General features: G+C 54.6%; 8 protein-coding genes across 8 annotated transcripts; 3 read left to right on the top strand and 5 right to left on the bottom strand.

Moving 5' to 3' along the window:
• Positions 1-3505: 3505 nt before the first annotated feature.
• Positions 3506-3922, top strand: PG985_013391 (uncharacterized protein; the record flags this gene model as incomplete). Its single annotated transcript, XM_066833157.1, has 2 exons — positions 3506-3590; positions 3759-3922. The coding sequence occupies 2 exons, from the start codon at positions 3506-3508 to the stop codon at positions 3920-3922; spliced, it is 249 nt and encodes an 82-aa protein (XP_066677897.1).
• A 449-nt stretch (positions 3923-4371) lies between these two features.
• PG985_013390 (Asparaginase) lies at positions 4372-6174 on the bottom strand (the record flags this gene model as incomplete). Its single annotated transcript, XM_066833156.1, has 2 exons — positions 4372-5789; positions 5994-6174. 2 exons carry the CDS (start codon positions 6172-6174, stop codon positions 4372-4374), a joined length of 1599 nt encoding a protein of 532 aa, XP_066677896.1.
• Positions 6175-6741: 567 nt separating this feature from the next.
• PG985_013389 (uncharacterized protein) lies at positions 6742-8295 on the bottom strand (the record flags this gene model as incomplete). The annotated part of the gene is made up of 1 exon (XM_066833155.1): positions 6742-8295. The coding sequence occupies one exon, from the start codon at positions 8293-8295 to the stop codon at positions 6742-6744; it is 1554 nt and encodes a 517-aa protein (XP_066677895.1).
• Positions 8296-9431: 1136 nt separating this feature from the next.
• On the top strand, positions 9432-11899 carry PG985_013388 (ubiquitin family protein; the record flags this gene model as incomplete). The annotated part of the gene is made up of 2 exons (XM_066833154.1): positions 9432-9674; positions 9767-11899. 2 exons carry the CDS (start codon positions 9432-9434, stop codon positions 11897-11899), a joined length of 2376 nt encoding a protein of 791 aa, XP_066677894.1.
• Positions 11900-13128: 1229 nt separating this feature from the next.
• PG985_013387 (uncharacterized protein) lies at positions 13129-14412 on the top strand (the record flags this gene model as incomplete). The annotated part of the gene is made up of 1 exon (XM_066833153.1): positions 13129-14412. One exon carries the CDS (start codon positions 13129-13131, stop codon positions 14410-14412), a length of 1284 nt encoding a protein of 427 aa, XP_066677893.1.
• Positions 14413-15225: 813 nt separating this feature from the next.
• PG985_013386 (uncharacterized protein) lies at positions 15226-16679 on the bottom strand (the record flags this gene model as incomplete). The annotated part of the gene is made up of 2 exons (XM_066833152.1): positions 15226-16535; positions 16595-16679. 2 exons carry the CDS (start codon positions 16677-16679, stop codon positions 15226-15228), a joined length of 1395 nt encoding a protein of 464 aa, XP_066677892.1.
• A 1817-nt stretch (positions 16680-18496) lies between these two features.
• On the bottom strand, positions 18497-19636 carry PG985_013385 (uncharacterized protein; the record flags this gene model as incomplete). Its single annotated transcript, XM_066833151.1, has 3 exons — positions 18497-18633; positions 18703-19473; positions 19543-19636. 3 exons carry the CDS (start codon positions 19634-19636, stop codon positions 18497-18499), a joined length of 1002 nt encoding a protein of 333 aa, XP_066677891.1.
• Positions 19637-20744: 1108 nt separating this feature from the next.
• On the bottom strand, positions 20745-21602 carry PG985_013384 (uncharacterized protein; the record flags this gene model as incomplete). Its single annotated transcript, XM_066833150.1, has 1 exon — positions 20745-21602. The coding sequence occupies one exon, from the start codon at positions 21600-21602 to the stop codon at positions 20745-20747; it is 858 nt and encodes a 285-aa protein (XP_066677890.1).
• Between the last annotated feature and the right edge of the window lie 319 nt (positions 21603-21921).

Below are 21921 nucleotides of genomic sequence, written 5' to 3'. Positions count from 1 at the left end.
CCATCTTTTTTTGCCTTCTTGTGTTCAGTATTAGCAGCATAGCACGTAGTACTGTACTGCGTTGCACCATGCCGACGGGCTGGCCACGTGTAGACCATGTGTGATCGAGCCCGCCCGCCTAGGTTCGGTCAGGCACAGGGACGCCTGGACGAACTGACCAAATGAAGAGTTTGGCTGGGAGGCTCGATACGGACCCGTTATGTCGCACTTTGGTCATATGTGTAACCCCAATTGGTTGGACTGGAGTCGTTACTGAATATGGCTGTGCAGATGCTGTGTTCCCGACTGCCAGAAAAGATGGAGGAAACCCTTTCCAGATGGGGGCGTGATGCGGGCAACAGCGGAGGGGAAAGCCGTAGCAGCAGCAGCAGCAGCATAAAAGTCGATTTGTAGGGCGGAAAACCCATACTTTCTCTGGCATACTTACCGCTAAGCGCGTGGAGTATTGCCAGTCAACTAGCCTCTGACGACGATCCGTCCGGGTTGGCAAGGACAAAACCTCGTATTCGCTCGACTCCGTCACCATGGGCCCCTGTCGGGTGCAAGGCCAAACACGCGACCAGTAAGAATCCAGCAACGGCTTTCAGCTCCCAGATTCTATCTACACCTAAAATTTGCGGCAACTCCATAGGGCAATAGGGCCAGGTAGGGCGGTGAAAGAGGCCTATGCGTCGTCCGCAGCCGTTATTCGCCGATGATGACTTAGCCACCTCCCGGGGAGCCGCCCGCCAACCAAACGAAACCCTACCTGCCATGATGCATATACGGGGCTGGTTGGCCCGGTAGTGGCTCGCTATATCATATCGCGTCGACGCGCGCGGTGGTCGTGCGCGCATAGCCCGATAGGGCACGACCTATGTATGCTGCTGCGGTATTGCGACGGGTACCTGAGAATGAGGCAGTGACGATTGATCACAGGGGACGAAGTTGCACGACACGAGGCGGGAGCTGCGGTGCTGCCGACGAGACGGGATGCTGTGAGACGTCCCGGCTTGCCGCTCTACCGCCAATTTGGCCCAAAGCTGGTTTTGGGGAGGCAGTGAGGCTCCAGACAACCGCATGCTCGCTACAACCTTTCCAGGTTTCTGCGCAGCTGAGCCCTCAATGACTTGGCGGCCTCACGGGAACACGAGGACGGGATACTGGAGTGAGCTGATCTCTTCCTTTTCGTCCACCGTCGGCAGGGTTGCTCTTTCCACTTCGAGCCGATACACAGTAGCAAAACGATGCCTTCTCCGTCCGCGTCTCGCACAGGCTCGGTTTATTGTCTTGAAGCGGCATCTGGAACAGCAACCATCGAACATCCATCAATGGCTCAAGGTTGCTATGGGCCCCTGTAGTCGGGTCCTCTCGACCACAGTCATGATCTGCCGAGTGTGAGGGCGAGGACTGACTCGGCATTTGAAGCCTGAAGATGGGGCAATCTATCCGTACGGTGTCGAAGACCCTACCCGACCCTTGCATACAGTTCTTGTCGTACCTGCTCGAACCAGAAGGGTCCAGAGGGTGGTACAATATTGGCGGGCGACCCGCGACTCGACATGGGACAACAACGTGCAAGATACATCCAGGCCGGATGGGGGGCAATCGAGGTGCTTTCTCGGGCAAAAGAAAAGGGGCCGTCATTTGCCATAGGGGATTTCCGAGAACACGCTATCCAGGCTGGAGGCAGGCCTATGTATGCAATGAGATTGCTGAAGCTGAAGGAAACCCCTCGGTGGCTCCTGAAGACGGAGCATTCCAACAAATCACGAGAATCACCGGGCACCCCATAGCGAAAAACCATGTTGAGTCTATGCTGCAAGGTGATGCCGATCCTCTCTTCAGACAGTACAAGGCCGCTTGGCCTTGACGATCCATTGCCCTGTAGGTTGTGGTCAATCATGGGGCGTGTGTATAGAGGACAACGGCCTTACCAGACCCAACCATGGCTCGAGTACTGTGCCTGACATCGAAGCACCACGTTTATAAACACCCTTGGACAAGCAATGAAGAAGTTCCACGCCTAGTGGAAAGGGGAACATGACTTGGCATACACCAAGACGGGGTTTGATAGCCTGTACGCCAGAGGAGCTGGGTTCCGCACTCCCTCCTGGCAAGCTACTGACCTTCTGATATGGCCGGGGCAGATGATACTTCCATATTTGCATGGACCCCCATGCTGCGTCGACGTCTACCCAAGCTGCAGACGGTCGCGGTCGCGGTAGGTGGTGCCGGCCACCGCTCTTGTCAGCCACCTGGCATACATTGATCGAGCGAGACAAGGTGCAGTCATATGGCAGCACGAGTCAGGTGGACTCCGACAAAGCATCTAGGCTCAGTTACGTGTCCTGGTCGAAGAATCGTGTGGGTATGGAATGGGCAACGTTGTCACGGAAAATCGAGAATGGGCCACCAAACTATCGAGTGGAAGAAAGCACTACTGGCGAGGTGGACCGAAAGAAAACTCCCGAAAGCCAGGCCCCAAGTTCCTTCCATCCCATACCACATGCAATAGTATGTTTTGGGGCAAGAGCGAAAGGCAGGTGTTTGTTGCATGGTATCGGACCGCGCCTGCTACGTTTACGCCCCTTACAATCACCTACCTGCCTTGTACCTTCCATTGTTTGTCTACACCGTGTTTACCAAACCTCAAGCTGTCGCAATATGTTTCGGGATAACTACATACGTCCAGGATGATTGGTATTGACGGAGCCACGGGTGGCGATAGGATATTGAGACGTCCTTCTTCAAAGTACTTACCCGCCGGGGATCGATAGCCCCTTTCGATATTGTTTCTTACTCTAGATTAGGTACATGTACCTTCATTGCTGCCAGTTGCATATTGTCGCCTGCTTTACCCAAAAGAGAATAGATATGGCCAATCTTACAGGTAGGTAGCCACACATCCACCAGACACTTTCCCTTCCTTAACCCCTACCCCCCCGGTGACCAACGTGCTCCTCTCACTGAGAAGAGCACTGTGTCCTGGCTCCCAAGCTCCCACCGTGATTTTGATACATGCCGACGGTACCGCAACGGACGGGGCGACGGAGCGTACCGCGCGAAACCTCGGCCGTGGGTCTTGGTCACAAGCTGGCATGTGCGACGCCGGGGGTCAGGGCGGTTGTGCAGACGCACCCGGGGCAGCGAGGCTCCGTCGTCTTATCGTTATGCTGTACACTACATAGGAAGGTACTTGGTGTTTAGGGACAAAGCCAACTACATGATGTGATGCCTCGAAATAGGCGTCACTATCGATGGACGCATACGACCGAGACGTCATGGGGTTCGCTTCTTGTATCTATCTAGAGTAAAGGATGTAAGACAGCTGCTACCAGAACACGATCAATAAATCGATAACGATAACGATACATTGATATTTTGTAGCCTGAGCCAGCCAAACCATCTTTTTGATCAAGTATGAGGGTTGTTATAACCAGTAATAACGGTGTTGTCATTGTTGTAGATCTCTTGCCACCTGGTCAACCGGGACACGGATGACTTTCGCCTCTGCGATGATGAGATGGCCGAAGCTGACTTCTTCCGCGCCGCCCGTACCGCCGCCCGAGAGCCCGCCCGGCTGATCTCGTCCGCCTCTGGTGGGGTTTGTGTGTGTTTACCCAATCCTCCCTACCGTGACCGACGTCTGATGGAATGCAAAAAAGCAGCATCAATGACTTCAATCGGATCTCCTAGCCTTGTTCAACAGTGCTAAGCATCATTACATAAGCTCTGTCTCGTTCAAATCACCACTTTTCGGTTCAGATCTCGCCCAGCCCCAACGACGGGACGGGCTTCATCTTTGCTCGAGAACGAGGACCGGGTCCCCTGGATCGACATCATCATGAACGCCTGGGCCGCCATCGCCATTGACGGGGACGACTATGGGTTTGAAAACGGCCCCCTGAACTGCTTCGCCTACCTACTGAGAACACGATAGAGACGAGCACCCAGTAGGATATCTTGGAGGTAGGGCAGTTGAATGGCAATAGTATAAGTAGCAGCATATGGTGATGGGATCGTTGGTTGGTGCTATATGAAGTCCAGCAATGCAGAAAGCAACCAGGGACGGAACGCAGAAGTCATTTATGGGACAAGGCACCCAAGGGCGAGGCGAAAAATCGGAGCAGTGTGACAAGTCAAGACCATCAAAGCTAGCCAAGGAGCGTGAAATGATCATCTAGCCCGCAACCCGTCTTAGATAGCATGTATATATACATAAGTTATGTAGACAAATAGGAAGCAGATCCCCATAGATTTCGAGAGATCGGAGCGGCCCTACCGCCCTCTAAAAGCCGTGCAAATATATCAGAAATAGCAGAACAAAACCAATAGTAAATCGTCATTTTCATATCCAAATCTATTTGAAACGCCATATCCCTTGCCCTCTCAAGCCTGCGTCGCCTTCTCGACCCCCGCCTCCTCCTGCTCCCACAGCAGCCCGCCGGCCTCCCGGAGCAGGTCCGCGAACTCGGTGCGGCCCATCTTGACCGCGAGGAAGAGCGGCGTGTTGTTGGCGCGGTTGCGGGCGTGCACGCCGGCGCCGCGCAGCAGCAGCAGCTTGAGGATCTCGACCTCGGGCCCCACGGCGGCGAGGTGCAGCGCCGTGTTCCCCGCGTAGTCGGCGCGCTTGAGCAGCTGGTGCCCGATCTCGTCGCCCTCGAGCAGCTCTTTGACGCCGGCCAGGTCGCCCCGCTCGACGGCGTAGCCGAGCAGCGCGAAGGCGGCCTCGGGCCCGCTCAGCCGCCCCAGCAGCGCCGCCGCGTTCTCGGCCTCGAGGTCCAGGATCGGCGGGTGCGCGAACGCCGACGACTTGAACTCGGTCAGCTCGCCGCGCAGCGAGAGCGACATCTGGTGCGAGATGTCGGCCTGGCTGATGGGCTGGCCGGCGCCGCCCTTCTTCTCGAGCGCGAGCAGGTACGACAGCTTGGTCAGGGCGGCCTCGGTCGTCAGGTCGTGGCCGAAGACGACGCCGGCCTGGCCCAGCTGGTAGCCCGGCGCGTACAGGGGCGAGACGAAGCCGTTGGTGCACTGCGAGACGTTGACGACGGTGATGCCGCGCTCAACGGCGGCCGCGATGGTTTTCGTCAGCGAGCCGTCGACGCCGGCGGGGGCGTTGCCCATGCCGAAGGTCTCGAGGATGAGGCCGCGCAGGTCGGGCACCCGTAGGATCGAGTCGATCATCTCGGGCTTGATGCCCGGGAAGATGCGCACGCACGCCACGTGCGCCGTGTCGAGGTAGGGCGTCACCTCGAAGGGCGCGATGGTGGTGGGCCGGCGCACCAGCGACCAGTTGACGTCGATGCCGATGCCGGTGACGCGGGCCAGGGGCTCGCAGTTGGGCGAGGCGAAGGCGTCGAATGACGAGGCCGAGGCCTTGGTGGTGCGGTTGCCGCGGAACAGCGTGTGGTGGAAGAAGAGGCAGACCTCGGGGATGACAAAGGTGCCCGCGATGATGAGGGAGCCCAGCAGGTTGTCGACGGCGTCCGACTGCAGCGCGAAAATGGACGCCTGCGAGCCCGTGAGCACCACCGGCTTGCCCAGGTCCTGCATCATGAAGGACAGCGCCGAGGCTGAGTACGACAGCGAGTCAGTGCCGTGCAGCACCACGAAACCGTCGAAGAGGTGGTAGTTGGCCTTGACGGCCGTCGCGATCTGTGTCCAGCCATCTGAGCTGATACTGGATGAGTCCAGCAGCGGGTTGAACTCCAGAGCGGCATAGCGAATGTGTTTAGAATAGGAGCTGGGTGGTGTCCGCAGACTGTCCAGCAGGATCTTCTCGCCGTCCTTGATGGCGGTGAGTTTGACTATGAGGCGTGGTTAGTTGGGGGAATAGGAGAAATCCTGCCAGGTCTGATGCCGGAGAAAAGGGGTCGTTCAATACAAGGGAAGGGGCAGAAATCAAATTGCGGTAACAGGTTTTAAGTATGCAACCATGCAACCATGCAACCATACAACAAGCGAAACAGATTGAGTTGTACACACGAGCGCATCTGTCTGATATGACTTACCTCTCTCAGATTTGTCGTTGAAAGAAGGCCGCGGGGCCATGGCACTCTCCAAGAAGCCATCGACAGGCACTAGGCCTCCTTCTGAGGGTTGCATGCATATTGTTCCTCCAGTGATGATTATAAGGACCCGGGACTCTGGGTAGGTCTCGTTGCCTTTGACCACTGCGGTGAACCCGCCCATATTTTCGGTTGGCGAGAAGAACGAATAGATCTAGGCTTAAAAAGAGTTTAGAGATCAATAACGAGTGTATACAACAGAAATCACATCAAAAGCATACCGTTCTTCTCAAAGGTTCCTGGAGGCAGATTCGGGAGTGCTTAGTTGATATCCTGGGGCTGAGTTACCGGTGTGAGCGATAGCGGATGGAGCCGGACTTACTTCCCCAGAATCCACCCTATAATTACGTTAAAAGAATAAAATTCTGTTTGTTCATTAGGAAGAAAGAGGTAAGGGGGCTCCACTTGGTGCATTTCTTTGATAGCCGTCATCTAGTCAGGTCAAATTCAAGATGATAATCAGAGGCGTAGGCGGCTTCGCGCATAGAAAAAGACTGAATCATATGCAATCCCTGATGCGGCATTGAGTCGAGATGATAAGGCTTGGCGAAAATAACCCAACGTGCCCCGCGAAACCTTGTCACAGCACCGGCCCACCCCCAAAATGTCAAGGGATATACATGTGTACCTAGTATATAAGTTGTTAGTTGTATATTACATACAGTACTTGCTCAAAATTCGATTGATCTGACTACGATTCCTCATTGACGTAGCCCAGTGCCTGTCCCATCTTCACTGTTTGTCCCTTCTCAACAGCCCAGTGGAACCCGGTTGCTGAATCCGCACCTTCGTGGTATGGCGCTTCAAATATCAACACGACGGTGCTTCCGAGCTGGAACCCACCCATTTCGTCGCCGCGCCTCAGGGCGTAACCGCCGAGAACAGGGCTGGCTGCTGCGTATGTCGCTTCAGCAAACCCGCTGTACGGCTCGCCTCGTGCGCTGGCCTCATCTGCCGCACGATCCGCCGCTGTATCTGTGGTGAGCGAGTTGGTCCGCAGCTCGCGATCAAAGTTGATCTTGATAGACCCGACGTTGGTTGCTCCGACCGGAACGTAGCTGAAGAAACCGTAACGCCATTTTCCAAGCAGTACAACTCTCTCGTTCAAGGTGAACAGTCCAGGCAAAGTACGTTGCAGGTAGGGCGAAACTGAGTAGAGCTCTCCAGCAAAATGCCGGCGGCGTTCTACAACCCAGTCCGCAGGCGAGTGGAATCGGTGGTAGTCACCTGGTGCAAGGTAGATGACGGTATAATAGAGTGCAGTTTTCTTGTCAGCCGACAAGACGTCATACCACGGCTTCTCACCCAAGGCAAGTGATGCGCCGACCTCAGACACGGCGCTCTCGCTTGACTGTGTAGATTGGTCCTGGACGCTGGGGTTGCCCTTCTTGCTTTGGCCAGAAAGGAGGTTTGGTAATGTGTAGGAGATACCGTTGACACGGGCAAACTCCTCATCCTGTTTGACGAGCTCCTCGTCACGCTCCAGTTGGACCTGCGATTCCTCAGAATCCGCCGACTGGTCCCCGCTTGCGATACTTGGAGCAGGGCTATTCTTTCCCAGCAAAGCATCGACACTGTAGGTCATGCCCTTGACCTGCTCAATGTCCCCACCTTCAATGCGGCCGTACTGCAAGACGCGGCCGTCGGAGGGGGACAGTAGCGCATTCGGAGTCGGGTCAAGAGGACGCGCGCCAGGCTTCAATGTTCGGTAGAAAAAGGCAGCAAGGTTGGGATACACACGGAGGTCGGGTTCTGAAACCTCATCCAGGTTGACCCCGAAGACAAAAGAGTACAGCTTGAAACCAGGCACACGCAGATAGTAAGGAATCACAAGCTCGTTGAACTGCCCCCAGAGCCTGGATATAGCCTTCAGCGGGAGCGTAGACATGACCTGAACCTGCCATGGCCCTTCAGGTCGTACTCTAGGTCTCTTCTTGGGCCGCTTTCCAAACTCTTCGACCTCCTGTTCCAGTCTTTCCTTCTCCCGAGCCTGGGATTTATAGAATTGGAGGAGCCCAAGAAATCCTATGCCCAGACCGACAGGTATCGGGTACCATTGTACCTTGGTGTTCTTCAGGGCCGACCCTAGCCTCGAGCCGAAGCGTTCCTTTTGCTGGCACTTCTGCGATGTGTGGCGGAATGAGGGGCGAGGCCCTGTTGAGAAATTCCTCGCATATCGTCTGGATCCGGTCGAACAAGAATGCCGAAGTATGGAGCCTGGGCAAGGGCCGGGTCGAGATAGCATGTTCGATGCCAAACGGCTTGCCATTGTTACGGGCCGATGGACAGAAATTGTTGCTATGATCGCTTCATGTCCGGGGGGCCAATGAGGGTCGACGGTGTCACAAAAACCGGGAGAGGGAGACAAGTAAGTGGTGGTTGCGACTGGCAACTATGTCAAAGCTCGGGCATGGGTGGTGTGATGTCAAGTCAAGGTCTGCCTTCCCCCACGGTTTTCAAAGTGGCAGATGGGACACACGCGCGCGGGCGATCTACCTATAGTAGGTTACTGCATCTAACCGAGCTGTGGGTAAAGCCAAGCCCATGACGCATCAGACGTTCCTCATAAAATGCTATCCCTATTCCAGAAGCAAAACGATGGGATGTATTTGGGCGGTCAAAAAAGGCAGAGACCATAGATGTATGTGCCAGACTGCCGGTTCTCGTATAGACTTACAGCTTGCGCGAACACGCCTTGCTTGCGCGTGCCATTAACGTTGGTTAGAAAGATCCAAATTTGTAGAGCATTGAATTGACAGGTTACATAAGAGCTGTCGCAGAAGGCAGTTAGGTCACTGTAGGTCACTGAAGGTGGGTGCTGGCAGCTGGGTGCACGTGGGCATTCAGCCTAGATTCAGCCTGACAGGGGTGCTAACTGGACTCCCGCTAAGGCCAACGTGGAACTTTCAGCGTCCCGCGGCTTGCTTTGCCCTGAGCCTGAGCCCAAAAAGGTGTTTGCTGGTCACTTACCTAGTCGCATGGTGGTTTGACCCATCCCCGTACGTGGATCATTTGGTGATGACAGCTTACGTCCAACAGCCAGTCAACCCGGCTGATAAATCCACTGCTCTTGCACATCACCACAACCTCACTTCTTGTCATTCCTTCCCTCGCGCGCCGGCCTGTCATTTCCATTGATGGCAGGACACCCAGCAGTTACACACGCATTCGATCCATAGATCCCAGTACCTTACTTTCTCGGACGTCTTCGTCGATATCCAACGCCCCCCTTCCTCGGCCTGACATGCTTTCCTTCGATTCATAAGAACTTGAGGCTGGTTGCGGCTGCCACAACAGCTCTGGTTAGCGAATTCGACCAATCCTATTTCCCCGAAGAGATCACCAGGACAGCCTTCTCGCCCAGGCAACACCGCGCCCACCATGGCTTCCGAAGATGATGCACCAACATGCACTATACAAGTCATCTCACCTTCTGTTGGTGTTCCCAGCGGACGACTTTCTTTCTCCAAGCTGCCGGCATCCACCACGATTCAACAGCTGAAGCAACGAGTGCGGGATGCTCTAGATGCGAAGCCGCCCGATGCGGCCCAGCGCCTCATTCATAGAGGTCGCCTTTTAGCAAGAGACAACGAGACTCTGCTCGATATATTTGGCGAAGAGACGGTAGGTCTAGCTAGTCCAATGGGCTATCTGTGATACACAAGCCAGGACCTTGAGAAAGAGCCAGATTGCTGACATGCCGCCCACCTTTGTAGCTTCGTTCTGGAGAACCTCAAGCGATCCATCTTGTACTACGCGATCTGACTGACTTCCCCGGTTCAACAAACACGCCGACACCGCCCGTCACTGGTGCTCAACCTACTATGTCGCAAGCAACGAATCAGTCTGGAGCAGCACCGCAACATCCCGCCCATCAGCAGGGACAACCGCAGCATACACATATTCATCACACTCATCAGTTTTTCCCTGGCGCTCAGCCCCAAGTTCGCCAAGCCGCACCATGGCCTAACCTTCCTTTCGGCATGATGCCCCCTCAACCAGCAAATATGCCCTTTGGACACAACCCGCAGCAACAGCCCACCCCACAACAGGTCGCTATGCAGCAGAGGCAATGGGCGACCGCGTACAACGCCCATATGGAGAATCAACGGATCCAGGAGCTTATCAACCAGAACCAGAGGGAGCGCGCTGCTGCAGGTCTCAATGGTGCGCATGACGTTAGTAATCCTGCTGCGAATCCTCGTAGTGGGGCTGGGATGCATACCCCTGGTCGGACCGCGTCACCTCTTCAACCCGACGGGACCCGGACGGTGATACGTGAAGGGGTAGGGCCCAACGGTCAACAGTGGCGCATCACGGTGAACGAGTCTATTACCGGAAACCCGAATCTCCAGAGGAACCCAAGGACCGGCTCTCCGTTCTCAATGGCTGACGTGCAGAACCTCTGGAGGCCACCGTCAGGGGCGCCTCAACCGCGATCAGTCCCGTACGGAACTCAACCCGGTGCTGTTCCAGGAGCTGCAGATGCTGGCCAGGCGGCGACCAGTATTATAGCAGATGCGATGCGAAGAAATGCCAGTACCTCGTCCTTGGCCAGTCTCTCGGCAAATAGTCAGCCGATCGCCCCTGGAGTTACAACCCCTTTCCTTCCCTCACGATCTGCAAGTGCTGCTGGCACTCCTGACCCGGCTAGAGCTGCTGGCCGTAGTAGTTACAGCGTGCTCAACAACCCTCCTCAAGCCCAAGGGGCCACTAACTCACCCGAGGTTTACATCCTATCCTCGCCTGAAGGACCTCGGGCACTTCTGTTTAATGGAAGCCACGGAACGTACGTGACACCACAGCAGCCGCAGGCCCCCTTAGTCAATCGTGCTTTCGTGCCGCAGTTGCCATTGCAACCAGTTCAGTTTCCCATCATGGGGCCGCAACCATTCGCTCCAGCAGCTCAACGTGCTCCTATGGGGGGTATTTGGGCGCCAACCCCAGCTGAAAATGCAGCCTTCCAACTTCGGAACCAGCAGCAACAGCAACAACAGCAACAACAGCAACAGCATCAAAACCAACTGCACCACCGCCAAGGACATCATGCCCCTGTGCAGGCACCGGCCCCGCATGGCTTGCCGAACCCACCGCAAGTTCAGCTGCCCCCGGGTCATGGTGTTGGCCACCCACACGCCAACGTTCAGATCCGAGCCATTGCACTTGGACAAGTTTGGCCGCATATATGGATGATTCTTCGACTCATACTTTTCATCTGGTGGTTTACCTCGCCGACTTCAAGTTGGTCCCGGTGGTTCACTGTCATCACAATCGCTGTAACACTTTTCCTTTTCAATGCAGGGCTACTCAACCCTCTTGCTGAGCAAGCATGGGTACCCATGCGTAGGCATCTTGAGAACTTGATGCCTCTTGCAGATAATCATGGCCGCAACCCAGTCGCAAGACGTAGACATGGCCAAGCTAATAACGCTAGCGGTGGGCAGCAACCAACGAACCCGGACCCGGCTGACACTGCGGAACGCCTGGTGCAAGAGAGACGCCAAGCCAACGCCAACTGGTTCCTGAACCAGGTTCGGAGGCTTGAGCGGGCTGGTATACTTTTCCTCGCCAGTATCGCACCGGGAGTTGCTGAGCGGCATATCGCCAACGTAGAAGCCGAGGCCAGGGCAGAACGGCAACGTCAAGAGGCAGCAGAAGCTGCGGCCGCCGAAGCTGCTCGAGCTGCCGAGGAGAACCGTGAATCAGCGGACACGCAGGCTGGTCAAGATGGGCACAACGGCGCGGCCAGTGAAGAAACCGCCCAGGGCAATGAAGCAGGGCCCGAGCAGCAAGAAGCAGGCAACCCCAATAGGCCCGGAGGCGCCGAAGAACCGCTGATTGCCATTTGATTCGTGGTTGAAGCATGTAGCAAGATTTGTCTTTCTGTGCTCGACGAAGACTAGTGAGCGTAACTCGACATGCATATTTCTTTTCTTATTTTCCTTTTCGCAAGGCCGATTGTAAAGAACGAAGAGAGAGAGGTCTTTGTTCAGCGGAAGCGTAGAGACGATTTCGCGATATCACAAGAGCGCTACGGCGCCATTGTTTATTTTGATTGATTGGAGGTACGATAGCACGAGTTCGACGAGAACCCAGAAAAAGACTTTTATTTCTCAGCGGCTCACAGAGGCCGAAAACCGTACAAACCAAGTGCCTCTTAATGATATGTGATATGCACGGGGGACGACCTTTCTCACTCAATAGGTCGGCTCGCGCTACTTGGGTTATACACGAAGGTTGGTCATGACGTGACGTGACCCCAGAAGGGAATGTTGCGAGATCTTGAAATAGGGGAAAGAAGGAGAATCGGCATCAAACAGCCATTCACGTATTGTTCGCATTGTGGCCTAGCATTTACGACATTGAGAAGCCAAAACAAAGCCTGACTTAGGAGTTGATTATTCTTCTCCTCAATACCAAGACAATCCCATTGTGAGAGTGAATGGGTGAATCGTTTCTACCCATACAAACAATAACATCGATAACTATGTCTTTCTATCACGAACTTGGCCGCTCTTCATATGGCTGTCACGTTCTGTGTCAAATGGCTACGTACAGCTTGGTATTGCAACTACTGAAAAATTCCAGCTTTCGAACCATTCTTTGACATAGGCGCATGTCTTTGAATATATTTGAGTTTGGTCACTTGGTCAAAGGTACAGCGGAAGTTCTATTGGGAATTCCAAAGCAAAACAAATTGCGGCTGCCTGGTTATCAAGGGGTCCCCTCTCGCGCGCTCTCTGACGCGGTGGTGATCAACCAGTGAGGAACGAGACCGTAGTGTGGTAGAGGACTGATGACTTGGTATTCAGTGACCTTACCTACCACCCCTTATAAGACTGGCTCCATGTCAGCCTGAATGCTCACACGCAAACAGTGTATAGATTCAACGCAGCATACCCGCCTACCCATCAATCCGTTGCCAGGCGCTATCACCACGTCTACCAAACCAGACTCGCCTTCTTCTCAGCGGGAACATACTTCTCGGGCACATCTCTTTCACTCAAGCCCAAGGTATCTATCCTGTCACCCCCTCGTCTCCTATTCTTCACCTCAGCTCGGCGTGCACCTCGCCGTCATGTGCAAGCAATACGTATACCTCAGTCTCTGCCTCGAGCACGACTGCGAGTCCATCGTCGGGAAGAAGGGCCGTAACGCGTACTGCCGGACCGCCCGCCGCGGCGCCCGCCGCCTCGGTTTCTGCGACGGCGGGCTCGCGTACGCCGTCATAGTCTCCCCTCGGCATCGCGGCACCGTCGTCTGCGACGAGTGCAAACAGCTTCGGGTCCTTCGTCAGCTTTCTGCGTCTGTGTCAGCAGTAGTCACCACCGTAAAAGGAGAGGATAGACCCACAGACGGAGATGAGATGTGGCGGAGTGATGATGGTGGTGGTGATTCTTCTTCGTCTCGGGAGACTGTTAGGGGTGATGATGATGAGGAGAAGGATACAGGATCGCTGCGTTTCTTCGCGAGCGAGAAGGAAAAGGAGGAGAGACTTGCTTCAGCGTACGATTTCGACCTCGCTATGGAACAGGAAGTCGCCGCGCTGGATATAACGGATACCCGCGCCGCGAGCCCTGAAGAGGAAGAGGCCTATTTGACAGTTACCGGCGGCCCAGACGACAGCACGATCGAGTACGAGAACAACGTCCCGGAATTGACCCGACAAAAGGGACTGAATCTGTCGCGGCGGAACTGCTACGGATTCGCTGCAGTTGTTGTTGGGAAGGGGATATTTCCGCAACCGCATCCACAATCGCGTCCGCAATATGTTGATCAGGACGAGGTACAGTGGGTGAAGAAGAGGCAGATTGAGGACGAATTTTACGACTCGGATGCGACCGGTACTGTTGTCGTGATGACGCCGTCAGGGTCTGAATCGGAATCCGGGCTCGAAATGAGAGCAAACTACGACTTTCACTCCGAGATCCGGAAAAAGATATCCTCGGGGACAGCAACGGCTAGCGATACAGCGATGGACGCCGACTCCCTTTCCAGTGATGGAGAGCCAGAGTTCAACGAGGAACTCGACATCCAACTCCGGCCCGAAATTCTGGAAATTCTGAACAGGACCCGCGGCGACCGTGTCCGAGGGCGCGATATTATGATCACGCCAACCAATCCCCGACGGGGCCTTGTGCCAGAGGAGCCCTTGGCGACTGATGAGCGGGCGTGGTCAGAGGACGAGGACGATGAGCCTGCCCGCAGCGACGAGGATGAGGGCGAGAAGAAAGAAGACAAGAGCCCCAAACATGAAAAGGACAATGACGATGACGATGACGAGCGTGGCGGTAAACGGACACGACCTAGTTCTTGGAATACTGTGCTCGAGGACAGGGCAAAGAGACGACGGACTGCTTGAGATCGATTTGCCGAACAGCGGATGAGAAATTGGATGTGTACAGGATCAATCACTCTTGCCTATATGTATCGAGTCATGTTTTGCCGTCTTGCTTGATGCCTTCATCATTGACACCTGGGCGATTATTGTATTCATTATGATAATGAACAGCGCATACACATACAGGACTAGTTACTAGGTATATGATGGGTCTCATCTTAACAAAGTTTAATGTAGGTATGTAAGCTGTAGCTAGTCCGGCGGGATGGAATGATTACCCCTGAATGCCCATGCCTCAAACACCAGATGACATGATATGACACGCCATCCCAACAACTGGTATATGAGCTTAGCTTCTCTTTGGTAACAGACGAACGTATTAGCCAAGCTAGCGTTGCCCATAGGTTAGATGATTTTGTATATATTACACCAATATACACACTTGATCAAGTACATGAAATTCATAGTGTTTGTATCAATTTCTCATTATGTCTGAAAGCATTTGGCATCGCTACTGCTATCGGTCAACTTCTTGCCATTACATTTCTGGCCACAGCTTTCGAAGCCTCTTTCTTCACTTCTTCCACATAACGCCACTGTGCAAATGCACGGCGCAATAAAAAGATTATACACAGAAACCGACCTTTCCCCCCTATCCCAGGAACACCAGCCCTCCACACTATGGGGGATCCAGGATAGCCACCCCAGTCGATTGCATCTCCAGATACATGTCCAAATAAAAATAAAATAAAACAGCTATATACTTTATTGAAAGAATATCCCCTTCGGGTCACTCGTTGCTCCTCCTCAAACCCTTTTCGGCATTGGCCTCGCCTACCCTTCTTTCACCACAAAGACGCAAGCGGCCAGCAAGCTAAGCGTCACGGCCGTCGTGATGAAGCCGGCCGCGACCTGGTCCTGCGTCGTGATGGGTTTGATCTGGGGCATCTTGGCCTGGACGGAGATGCCGGCGTTGGGGTCGCCCTTGGAGGTGCCGCCCGTGTCGGCCGTGACGGCGGCCCGGGTCGTCTTTTTGACCAGCGTGTACTGCAGCGCCTGGAGGGCGCTCATCTGCTCTCCGACGCCGACGGAGCCGTCAAAGGCGTCCTTCTTGGCCCACGAGAACCCGCACGCCGTGCCCGGGATGCCCTTGAACTGCGCCGCGGGCGGCGACCCGGAGCACTGCTGCGCCGCCGCCGCCGCCGTCGACTTCAGCAGGGGCGCCACCTGGTCGAAGCTAAAGGGGGCCAATTGCATGGTGGCCGCCAGGTAGCGCGTGAGATAGCCCTTGAAGGAGCGCTGGTCGAAGTCGCACAGGTTGTTCTCCTCGCAGGGCCGCTCGACGATGATGCCGTCGAGGAAGTGGAACTGGGCGGTGTGGTCGAGGAAGGCCTGCACGCGCGGCTTCCACTTGTTGTTCTTGTTGTCGCCGCCGCCCGTGTGGTTGTACATGACGGCCGAGCCGTGCACGAAGATGCCCAGGTTGTACGTCCACTCGGCCTTGTCGATCTTCTTGCAGCCGTCGTCGGTGCTGGCGCCGTCGAACACCTGGCCCTCAGGCGAGATCAGGTCCGTCTTCTCCATCCAGTCGTAGATCTTGTCCGCCCAGTCGGCATAGGTCTGGTTGCCGGTGAAACGGGCCAGTCGCGCGGCGATGTTGAAGAAGCAGCCGTTCGAGATGGAGTTTTTGTAGTTGAAACCGTTGTTGAAGGTGAAGATCTGCCACCGCAGCCCACCGCCGCACGTACTCTCGTCCCATCGCCCGACGTACTCGTTGAAGACACCCTGCGCCAGCCCAAGCCACTGCGGCTGGTCCGGCGGGGGGTCGGGGTAGTTGTTCTCCGCCGCGGACATGGCCGCCATGGCCCAGAAGCCCTGGTCGTCGTTTCCCTCGGATCTTGTCTGGTTGGTCGGCATGAAGTCCCTGTCGTCGCCGGCCTGGTGTACCAAGGCCTGTGATGTCACCTCGTTGTACGTCGTGTCCCCCGTGTAGAACCAGTAGTCCACCATCGTGCCGAACATGGCCCCGGCCTCCCACCAGAAGTAGGGATCCGGCAAGTTACCCGGCACATCGCCAGTGTTGTTTCCGGTGTAGTATTTTAATAAACCAAACGCTACCGTGCTGGCTGCCGACTTGATCGAGTCTTTATGCCATCAGTTAGCTCCCGTCTGTGAAACTCAGTAGTATTAACGCCAAGCTTACCATCGCTGTTAAAGTTGACTTGGATGGCGTTGGTTACTCCCGCCAGTAGGCCCAGGGTGCCCGCCACAGGAAGTGATAGTCTCATACTGAGAATGAAATATGAAATAACGAATGAAGATATAGGTGACGTAAGAAGTCGTCCGGGTCAACCGGTGTAGGGCCGGCCGTTGTAGAAAAGAGAGAGAAAAGAAAAAAGAAATCAGATTCCTGAATTAGACGTCGAGCATGTCTTGCGGTCGTCTTCTCGCTGTTGGCTCGTAGGCAAACAAGCTATTCCTTCTCTGAACTGCAAGCTACAAGTGCTTCCAAACAAGCTTATCGAAGAAAATGTAACAACTAAGGTCTAGAGTCGCCGGGACACGAGGGAATCGAAGACGACCAGAACCGATCAAATGAAGACTCAACCTGGAGTGCCACGCAAGTCAAGCAAGCAAAAAGTGAATGAAAAAAGGGCAACAGAGATCCTGCTGTCCAAGAATAGAAAGTGGAAATGAAATGAAAGAGGCTTCGGTCTAGAAGCAACGGCCAAGTGAAGGTGAGGAGAAGGAGGAGAAGAGAAAAGGTAGGACAGGAAAAAGAAACAATCACACAACTTGCAAACGAACAGCAAGAGAATAGAGAGAATGGATACCAACAGACAAGATCTGGAACGCCAGACGTGGAGAGAGAGCAAGCTTGCAGTCATTCCCGGGGACCTGGGGTCATGGCACAGCAGCAGCACATCAGATGCAAGTGACCAGGTACTATCATCAGATCGACCAAACGGGGTCACATCCAGGAACCGTCACGCACGTTACAAGCTCCGGGGCCAGGGTGCAATCTGGGCAAGCCTCTCATCTGGTTTCCCACCTCGAATGCAACGCGGGCCAAACGCATTGCGCAAGCCTGCACAAAAGTTATTTTGGGTAACGCGCGAGCAAGTGCAAGCACTGAGAGAAGGAGGGCTATGAGCGGGAAAGCAATTGGCAGTAACACCAGCTAGGAAAGTTGGAAAGGTGTGTGTAAGCTGTAGCCCGGACTGAAACAGTTCGAGTTGGATCTTGGCGGAGTTTCGTCTCAATCAATGCGGATATCCGCGTCAACCCCTGCAGGCGTAGGCAGAACGCAAAGAGCTGTCAAACGAACTAGCCCCAGGGAACTTCAGGAACCCGATGGACGATCGGTTGGAGGAGAACAGCCAGTTCCAGTCTTTCCAAGGAATGAGATAAGCTCGTGGACGTGGTCCCACAACAAATCATTACTATTTCGAGCCATTGGATGTTTGAGAGGGGCCTATCACTTGAGGCTCTTTTTTGCTTGCGTGCCTCTCTCATGTCATTGAAGATCTCGTTTGTCATACGGGAACGAAAAACAGGAAAGTGCAAGCATATATTCGTTTCTCCAACGGCTAGAACGGGTCCTTGCCACGATCCACGGTCCACGAATGAGGCGCTGCTAGAAGGAAGCTGGTGTTGCCGGTTCGGGAGCTTACCCCATGTCGTTAGCGTGTCAGAGCCTGCTTCTATTTCCACGAGGGATCAAGGACCTAAGGCCAAGCTGCCAATGGCGACGGGAAGAAAGGACAAGAAAACTGTCATCGCTACCCAAACGAAACTCTTGCCGATCTGCCGACTTTCTGAATGAACGCAAGACTTGGCCCAACGGCGCCCAGGCCGCTGTTTCGAGGCCTTTCATCCGGGCGGCTCGAAAATCGATTCCAGTGGTTTAAACGTGCAATCGCTTGGCAGTGAGTATATAAGATAGGGCTCGAGCCACTGTGAATTAAGTATAGCTAAGCCCGCCAGCTCTGTGGCGCGTGTCTAGCTGAGTAGATAGAAGGGTATCATCACGACATAAGATCTTCGTACAATTTTTTTCGTTGGAAACCGCCATGCTGCAGTTGTGGTACCTCCCGGCTTTGATCTAAGCCTTTCGCTTCTTGGCGGGAGGCTCCTTGCTGGTGGTAGCCTCTTCCTCTTCCTCGTCTTCGTCCTCGTCGTCCTCATCCATGCCATCCTCGAAGTCAATGTCGCTCATGTCGCCCTGCTCTTGAGCCGATGCTGCGAATCTGTGTTAGCAAGCAGTTATTGGTGCCCTTTTGGACAAACCCAGATTACAATCAAACTTACTGAAGTACTTGATGGCACTGGGCCACATATCCTCGCTGATGGCAATAGCGAGCTCGTCGCCATCGGGGAAGATCTCCAGACCGTACGGGTCATCGTCTTCGTCCTCCTCATCCTCATCCTCGTCTTCGTCCTCGTCGGGGACGGGCTTGCCCTCGGCGCGGAGGCGGCGGTTCTCCTTGTCCTTCTCGGTCGCCACGCGGCTCTCCTCCTCGGAGATGGGGAACCCGCGGAAGCCGAACCAGCCGAAGAAGCTGACGCCGCCCATGCCGACCGTCTCGATCTTCTTCTTGAGCTCCTTCTGCGCGGGCGTGTAGTCCTTGGCCTTGGTGATGGGGGCCTTGTCGGCGCCGCGCTTCTGGTCCTCCTCCCAAACCTTGACGACGAGGTCCAGCAAGCCCTGCGTGAGGTCCTTGCCGGGCTTCTTCCACTTGATGGGCACGGGCTCGCTCACGAGGCCCGTCCAGCCGCTCTTGGCGCGGCGGTGCCAGAACTTCTTCTCCAAGACCCTGTCCTCGAAGTAGTCGTTCTCGGTGAACTCGAGCCGGATGGCGATGCTGCGCGGGTCGCCCTGGCCGCCGTTCTCGATCTCAAAGTGCGAGACGGTCAGGTTCATGAGCGACGACAGCAGCACGGCCGAGTCGCTGGGCTGGATGTACTGGTCCACGTCCGGCGGCGCCTGCTCGAGCACGAGGGGCCAGAAGCCGGGTAGCCCCTCCAGGATCTTCGCCCGCTTCTCATACAGCGGCTTGTTCATAGCGACTTGGTGACGGACTGAAACACGCAAAAGTTAACACGAGCGCTCACGTAGAGAAGGGATTTGTCGGAGGCGGGACGACGTACTGATTTCGACCTCGTTGTCTTCAAACTCCTTCTCGAGGTCGCCCAATTGCTCGTAGCTGACCTTCAGGGTCTCTTCTGTGATGTCGGTCGCCATTGCTGCTGGCTATCAATTGATGTCTGTACCTGTTTGGGATATTGCGACAAATATGATCCAAAGTTCTTAAGGCTATGCGACCAAGTCTTTTCAAATATGAAAATGAGTTTGTCAATGAAGAATTGCAATGACAATGAGTGCTACCAGGTCGTGTTTAAGTACGTCAAGTGAAAAATGATATCCTAGATTGGTCTAATTGATCGACTTAATGTAACTTTTTTTCTTCACAGGGGTCCTGGACCTTGGCCAGCTTCTGTAATTGGCCACTAAGCTTCGGCAAGGTCCCCTATGAGCTCACTGCCATCCGAGCAGGATCCGCTAATCTGGGGTCCAAGGCGAAGGTGGAACAAATGGATGGACCTCATCGCAAGACAACTCAAATTGAACTCCCTCAAGCAATTAAGAGCCTTTATTAGTGAATAGGCAATCCCTCTATCAATATACCAGACGATTTATTTGCGTTGTAGATTTCCTACTGTAGGACCATCGACCAGCGACAGTTTCGGTGTTGGTGAGTAGCGGTGACATGAACCGCTGACGTTTCACCGCAGTTGAGAGACATGAAGTATGAGATCATAGGGCAGATGCTGAAAGTAGCTGCGTGGATAGATTCTCCCTACGGCCGGCTTTTGCCGTCCATGGACAAGAAGAAGGCAACCATTGACTTTAGATAGTGCCAAACTTTCAAAATATGATATATGGCTAAGGATAAAGATCTTGTAACATGCTTGCGCTGTCGAAGAGCCAAGGGTTTGCTTGCAGGGCTGACCTGATCTCGTTAGAGATAGATCGTGATAGCTTTTCGCTTCTTTCTTCCTCTCGAGCAGCCTGGCCGCGGCATATGAAGCCCATGTCAAAGAACTCAGCATGCTAAAGAGTAGAAGACATTTTTATTTTTCGATGATCAGCGACCCTTCTCTATACATAATACAGCGGGGTACACTTTGACTCTATGTAGAGCCCACGGATATTGTACACATCTAGATCTAGCCTTTGAACCAAACCGAGCTCCCGAATATACTTCCGGTTCGATGTCGATTTTGCTTCTCCACGTGGCTTACGTGAAGAGTATATACGTGAAGTCAAGGGGACGGAATGATATTTCGCCTTACGCCTTTGCCGCCTTTCCTCGTCCTTCGAACTTAATCTTCACGATACCCGGGAAGCTGCCCTCCCGCTTCGCAACATTGGCGCCCTTGCCCGCGGCCGCCTCCTCCAGCCGCTCAATCAAGGCCTCTCCCTCCTCCGGGGTGGCCACGCGCCCACCGCGCTTCTTGGCCAGCATGACCTCGACCGTCTTGCCCTTAGCCAGGAACCCCTCGAGCTGCGTGATCTTGTGGCCCAGGTCGTTGGGCGCGATGGCCCAATTCAGCTCGAGCTCCTTGGTGTTGAGCTTCTTGCGGCGCGCCTCCTTCTCCTTCTCCTCCATCATCTTGGCGTACGCGAACTTGTCGACGATGCGGCAGATGGCCGCCTCGGGCTCCGCGAGGGGCATGTCCTGGAACGACAGGACCTCCTGCTCCTCGCCTTCGTCTTCCTCCTCCTCCTCTGCTTTCTTTTGCGGCGGCGGCGCCTTCATCACCAGCGAATACTTCTCAAGGTCTAGCGAGCCGAGCACGTCCGACGTCCGCTGCGGCGGAGAGAGGGCACCATTCTCGTCGGCGATCTTGACGAACTTGTACGGGATCGCATCGTCGGCCGGGTAGCGGGACGCGGGCGTCGGGGGCGTGTTGGCGTTGTACTTGTTGTTGTTGTAATTGTTGGAGGGCCTGCGCCCAAATTGCTTCATGCGGACACCGCCGTCGGTGCTGAAGAGACGACGCGGGGTGGACAGGTATGCCGCCGCCGGCCTGCCGATTGAAGATGGTGCCGTAGCTATGCTTCGTCGGGCCGAGAGGTCAAGGTGTGACAAAAAGACATTTTGCAGAGCCCTCGCCGGAGAAAAGAGGCATCGCGTGGGTTGCATCTTGAGAGGAGATTTTCGCGGTTCGGGTAGAAGTAAGCAGCCTAGTTGTCGGTTGAAGCTATGAGAATGGCGCTCTTCAATTGACTGGCGAGATTGGGTCCTTGAGTTTGACGTTTTCATTGCACAGCCAATCAGAAGCGGGCATGGAGCCTAGCTAGGAGCTACGATACTTACCGGAAGGTACCGTACCTTGAGCTACCGGTACTCTGACGGTCTCCAGCGGCATGTGCCTCGACAGCATCAGTCTGAAATCATTTGAATAGCACCAAGTGTACAAAGAAAGTCCTTCACTAATCCCAATACAAGTTTCTTATACCTA

Source organism: Apiospora marii (genome assembly GCF_038362585.1).
Source record: "Apiospora marii strain CBS 49790 chromosome Unknown utg000011l_segment0_segment0, whole genome shotgun sequence".
Lineage (NCBI taxonomy): Eukaryota > Fungi > Ascomycota > Sordariomycetes > Amphisphaeriales > Apiosporaceae > Apiospora > Apiospora marii.
Note: the sequence above shows the minus strand (reverse complement) of the source record. Positions and strands in the feature narration are given on the sequence as shown.